Source organism: Coregonus clupeaformis, unplaced genomic scaffold (genome assembly GCF_020615455.1).
Source record: "Coregonus clupeaformis isolate EN_2021a unplaced genomic scaffold, ASM2061545v1 scaf4290, whole genome shotgun sequence".
Classification (NCBI taxonomy): domain Eukaryota; kingdom Metazoa; phylum Chordata; class Actinopteri; order Salmoniformes; family Salmonidae; genus Coregonus; species Coregonus clupeaformis.
In genome coordinates, this window is record NW_025537744.1 from 21,794 (window position 1) to 28,205 (window position 6,412).

The 6,412-nt window shown below is 42.1% G+C and overlaps 1 protein-coding gene across 1 annotated transcript; it reads right to left on the minus strand.

The window, feature by feature from the left end:
- Positions 1-1,029: 1,029 nt before the first annotated feature.
- Positions 1,030-5,148, minus strand: LOC123490651 (flocculation protein FLO11-like). Its single transcript, XM_045220553.1, has 2 exons — positions 5,041-5,148; positions 1,030-1,580 (listed from the first exon to the last, which is right to left on the minus strand). Exons 1-2 carry the CDS (start codon positions 5,114-5,116, stop codon positions 1,030-1,032), a joined length of 627 nt encoding a protein of 208 aa, XP_045076488.1. The 5' UTR covers positions 5,117-5,148.
- Positions 5,149-6,412: the final 1,264 nt, after the last annotated feature.

Genomic DNA, 6,412 nt, shown 5'->3' on the forward strand with positions numbered 1-6,412 from the left:
GCAAACAGACTTGACCTGTTGACCTTTTGATGACCTCTGAGGTCAATCTCTTGTAAATGGTTGTTTGGAAAGCACATCAACAATAAGAGCACCAATGGGAAGAGGTTACAAAGCTCCCTGGCGGAAGTGACATCATCACCAAGACTTTGCAACATCATCACCAAGACTTTGCAACATCATCACCAAGACTTTGCGACATCATCACCAATACATTGTGGCATCGTCACCAAGACTTTGCGACATCATCACCAATACATTGTGACATCATCACCAAGACTTTGCGACATCATCACCAATACATTGTGACATCATCACCAAGACTTTGCGACATTATCACCAAGACTTTGCGACATTATCTCCAATACCTGTGACATCCTCAACAAGATTTGTGAAATCACCAAGACTTGTGACATCATCACTACAACTTGTGACAGCCCCCAAAGTAAAGGTTTTTGTCTGTGCCACAAAATATCTTCACAATATTAAGTTCAATAAGTAGTTCTGATGCACTTTCAAAATATGTTTGCACAACTGTACACAGATCAGGAAGTAATGGTAGCAAATGCAGTCGTCACATTGTTTAACATGTACACAGATTAGGAAGTAATGGCAGCCAATGCAGTCGTCACATTGTTTAACATGTCTTGTAGTCATTTTAGTCCCAGCACCTTTTTATTTTCTTGTTTTTCTTCCATTTCTTAACTGAAGCAGAGAGGGCTGAGTGATGCAGTGCAAATGCATAGAGATCGCTCTGCTGGTTCGATGAGGTAACCATTACTGGTCTAAGTCCACTGGCATGTTAATTTATTCTTGCAGCAATCGGTTGAGAGTCCAGTCCAGGATAATCCCTCAGATGGTTGTAATAATGTTGTAACGTTGTAATAAAGTTGTCACATTGTAACATTGTCATATTGTAACATTGTAACGCTGTAACACTGTAATGCTGTAACAACGTTGTAATAACGTTGAGCTGACGGAAGTCATGGTGGACCATATTACTGAGCAGCAAGTCACAGGATAAGTCAGGGATCATGTCACCACATGGGACATGGTTCTGGTTGTTCTGGTTCTGTGAGCTGAGTCCCTCTCTGATCCTACATCCTCCCTTCTTGACCTGGCAGCAGCCACGCCAGCCACAGCTCCAGCAGGCCCGGGTTCAGGGCCGGGGCCGGCGGCTTGGCCTAAAGAGCGGTTGTTTGGACTGCTGTGCTCTTTAGATGGCGATAAAGCAGGGTCTCCATTGGAGTCTGGAGCAGCGTTGGGCCGGAGCCGGGGCCGAGAGAGGCGGGCTGGGACCTGGAGGTAGAGAAGGGGGAGCACAGGGACCGAGTCTCCATCCCCGACCCCCAAGGAAGGACCCTTGGGAGGGACCGCACCCGCCGACGGTGAGGTGGTCAGGCCCTGGGCAGTGGAGCGAGGCCGTCTAGGGGTCTTAGTGGTTCGGGGTGGGCTCTGGGTAGTGGTGGGGGGGAGCGGGGTGTCTGATGGTAGGGTGGTGGAGGCGGTGGGGTTCGGCTGGGTGGAGGTCTCCTGGTCTGGGCCAGTCTCAGAGTCTGAGGATCCTCCAGTCTTGTGGAGGTCTGGGGATGGAGAGAAGAGGGTGGTGAAGCCTTCCTTCTTGTTGCAGGATTCACAGCACAGCTTGTTGTAGCCAGGGGATGGAACAGTAGCGGGCTTAGGACCTCCATCTGGCAGAATATAGACTTGTCCCCAAGACATGGCTCATCTGTGGGGTGAGAGCATAACACAGTCAGAACAGACACGTAGACATTACCGCTCTCTCCTCACGCTGTAGTGACCTTAACCCAACACCTAGCAACCTCTTCAACCGTATCCCGTTCCGTTGGCATTCATTGAAAACTTGTGGCTTTCTCGTGGCTTTTCTTTTGCAAAATAACTATGAATTAACTGACTTATTTTCAAATAAATGTGTATTAGATATAACATCATATTAAGGTGAGGGATATTCTCTGTATTACAAGGAACAATAGCAGGTCTACTTCTCTCCAGTAGCTGGCATATTCTGTCCGTTCATAATTCACCTGTGGGAACATGGCGGCTCTCAACACCCATGAATGATAAGAGGCCATCTGCGCTCTTTTAAGGTCCTTACTACTGAATAGTGTCACACACACTGTCGAAATAATGAATAAATCCAAAACTGAGGCTTGAATGCAAAATAAAGATGTTTTATTAAAACACCCGACAACCGAAATAGTTGGCCAATACTATCCGAGAGATTGTTCGTGAGGACATTACCTCTGCCTTTGACTTGCAATTAAAACCGATAAATGAATCTCTTGCACCGCTGTGGATACCTACTCAACTGAAGTGGAAAGTTTGGAGACAGTGGCCAATGTGACAGAGAAGTGACTCCATGACCTGGATGGGGAACGACCAATGGCTGGGTTTCCTTGTGGGTCCTGTTTTTTTGTTTCACTAATTGATTTCATACCATTATCTACACATCTATTTTCTTTCATCAAGAAAATAGAAATTCGACATTTGCATCTGGGTTGAATAAATCACAATTAAAGAAGGTATCATAATTTGAAATGTTAACTGTGTTAGAGTGTTCTCAACAAACACTGTTTTCAGACCAGATAGCTATTACTCTTTCCAAAATCAAGGTCCTTTTTAGCTCAGTTGGTAGAGCATGGGGCTTGCAACGCCAGGGTAGTGTGTTCGATTCCGGGGACCACCGCTACGTTAAAAAAACCTGCGATGCACACATGACTATAAGTCGCTTGATAAAAGCGTCTGCTAAATGGCATATTATGATATAAGACAGAAGTTAATTTATTGACAAGACAGAGAGCAGAATTTGCGATCCATCGAGTAAGGCAACCATTACTTCCATGGTCCCGTTGTTTACTGGCCAACAAGCTACGCAGTAACGATCAATTAGCTGATACAGCAACTATTAAAACTGAAACAGGGGAATTACTATCAGAACCCAAATTAATCAATCAAACATTCTCCTGCTTTTATAAAGAACGGTACACCTCCGATTGTAAATCCACACCAAGTCAGACTAAGTCCTTTCTAAAAAGAATAAAGAACGCCTCTTCTCTCAACAGAGGAAGCCACCTCGCTGCGAGCCCAAATCTCTCTATGAACTCAAAAGGGCATAGAACACCTTCCTAATACTGAGTTGCACCCCCTTTTGCCCTCAGAACAGCCTCAATTCGTCGGGGTATGGAATCTACAAGGTGTCAAAAGCGTTCCACAGGGATGCTGGCCCGTCTTGACTCCAATGCTTCCCACAGTTATGTCAAGTTAGCTGGATGTCCTTTGGGTGGTGGACCATTCATGATACACACGGGAAACTGTTGAGTGTGAAAAACCCAGCAGCGTTGCAGTTCTTGACACACTCAAACCAGTGTGCCCAGCACCTACTACCATACCCTGTTTAATGGCACTCAAATATTTTGTCTTGCCCATTCACCCTCTGAATGGCACACATACACGATCCATGTCTCAATTGTCTCAAGGCTTAAAAATCCTTCTTTAACCTGTCTCCTCCCCTTCATCTACACTGATTGAAGTGGATTTAACAAGTGATATCAATAAGGGGTCATAGCTTTCACCTGGATTCACCTGGTCAGTCTATGTCATGGAAAGAGCAGGTGTTCCTAATGGTTTGTATACACAGTGTAGTTCCTTCTTTAGATAAAACCATTGCCAGAAACTTTAACAGAATGCTCAAATCAATTAAATCCGACCTCAGTAGATGGAATAATATCCCATTTGCGGCTGAATTTCTGTAGTTCAACGCTTCCCATGGCTCTGGCTATTGGGCAGAAAGTCATAGTACGGTTTCAAAATGTACACGGCAAGGTGAACGATCCCGGATAAAATTAACACATTTACAAAGAGGGAAATATGTAGGAGGACTACCTGTACCAGAGCTTAAGTTGTATTTCCAGGCACTAGCATTTCACCCCATTCAAAATTGGTTTAGACATGATTCTTCTCCACCCTGTCTCCTATTGCCCTGGAAGAGGTGGTCTTCACTGATATATCCCTTTAAACAATGTCAACTATGTTTTAGTCCTATTATTGCTCACATAATTTATATTTGAAAAACAATGTAACTGGGAATCAAAATGGCATGTCCATACTCCAATATTTCATAATAATGCCTTGCAATCTGGAGGGCGACCTTTTGACCCCCAATGGTCCAAATGTGGAATCCGTACCCTTCCCGATACCATGGACATTAATGGTTTGAGAACATTCCAAGGCAACATGTTTTGTAAATATATTTAAAACTATGCTGGCCTATGGAGTCCCTTGGGAAACCCAACTGCCGAAACATCCAACGATGGGATTTATAAATAAATGATCTGGGCTCCTGAAAGGACTGATCTCTATAATATATAAACAACTTTTGGAAAGCTCATATTCTGAGCTAGCCATTAAAAAAAGTATGGTCCACAGATCTAACTGAATCTGAACCACCCTTTAACTGGAACAGAATATGGAAAAATATGACCTTGGCATCCCGTAATCCGAACCACCAATTTATACATGTTAAGTTTATTCACAGACTGTATTTAACACAAAAGAAAAGTTTTACGATGAAATTGGCCCCAACTCCCAACTGTTCACTATGTCCCCTAAATCAGGTAGACACATGCATTCATATGATGTGGGAATGCCCTGCAGTTAAATGCTTTTGGGCAAAGAAAAATATATATATATTCGAAGTACGTGAATTTAAATATTCAATGCTTTCCATCTATTATGTTACGCAACGATGATAGCCCCTTGAATCGCTCAATCAGAGAAGATTACTGCTGGCAGGCAGCACTACTGCAAAAGAATGGTTGACTCTAAGATGGCGACCACCTCACTCTCTCCCATTTAACCAGTGGATACAGTTACTATTAGAAGTTATAACATTAGAATTATCGACAGCAACAATAAATGGTGCTAGTCAAGGAACAAATCAGATGTTTAAAATGGTAAGCCGCTAAGAATAAAAATAGACTAGAATCCAATAAAATACAATAGAAGCATCCCATGCTCACTTACTGGAGGAGATTTTGTGGACAGGATTCTCAGGAACAATCTGATGTACACCCTCCGTCTTTGTCGTTGAATTCTCCATCGCTTCTATATTGAAAGGTGGCAGCGATGACTGTCCTGTTTTTACCAGAAGATGAGAGAGGGCAAACTTTACAGATTATTACATGGTGGGACTTTCAGGTTTTCATTGGTTTTCCAGAAATCCAGGTTGGAGGATTCCAGATTTCCTGCTTTTTCCTTACTTGTTCTAGTAATGTACCAACTGGGATTTCTGGACATCCTGGACATTTTGGGAAAGTTACTTTGGGAAGGGTGGTGGTTCTATGCAGTGATGTAAAGTACTTAAGTAAAAATACTTTAAAGTACTACTTAAGTAGTTGTGTGGATTTCCACAGGAAATCCAGGGCGGCTTGTAAAATAGGCTGGCCTTCTCAACCTGAATGGCCTTCAGACCTGTCAATCACCAATCATTGTGATTGGCCATGGTAGCCAAAATAATGGCGTGCACAGCATTTTTATACATGACCCTAAGCATGATGGGATGTTAATTGTTTAATTAACTCAGGAACCACACCTACCGTATGTGGAAGCACCTGCTTTCAATATACTTTGTATCCCTCATTTACTCGAGTGTTTCCTTTATTTTGGCAGTTACCTGTATGTTGCCAACAGTGGTGTAAAATACTTAAGTAAAAATACTTTTAGGTCGTTTTTTGGGGTATTTGTACTTTACTTTACCATTTATATTTTTTACAACTTTTACTTTTACTTCACTACATTCCTAAATAAAATAATGTACTTTTTACTCTTGTGAAAGACTCATGTATGGCCTTGTGTCAATTGAGAACAGATGACTAAATCAGTCATTGGGTCTCACTTCTCTCCTCAGGGACCCCCAGCTGTTCCAGAGGTAGCTCACTTGATTCAACTTGTCAATGAACACAATAATAACACCTACGGAGTTTTAACAATATAATATGGCTGACCAGAATAAAAAACCCTGTATGGTTCTTCAAAAGGATCTACGAAGAACCTTTCAGATTGACAAAGGTTCTTTATAGAACCATTCTCCATAAAGGTTATATAAAGAACCATAAGAAAAGGGTTGTAACCATAGTGGAACCCTTTATTGATGCTATATATAACCTTTTATTAATGGTTCTTCATAGAACATTAGCACCATAAATGTTCTATTTAGAACCTGAGCATGGTTCTTTATAGTACCTTCAAAAGAAAGGTTCCATATAGCACCAAAAGTGATTTTCTATGGCAGCGGCTCCCGAACTAGGGGTCGGCTGATATAAAAATGGGGTCACGGAAAAATTTCTAAAATCTTTATTTTGTTAAATATTTGGTATATTTAGTCTTTGTTTGTATA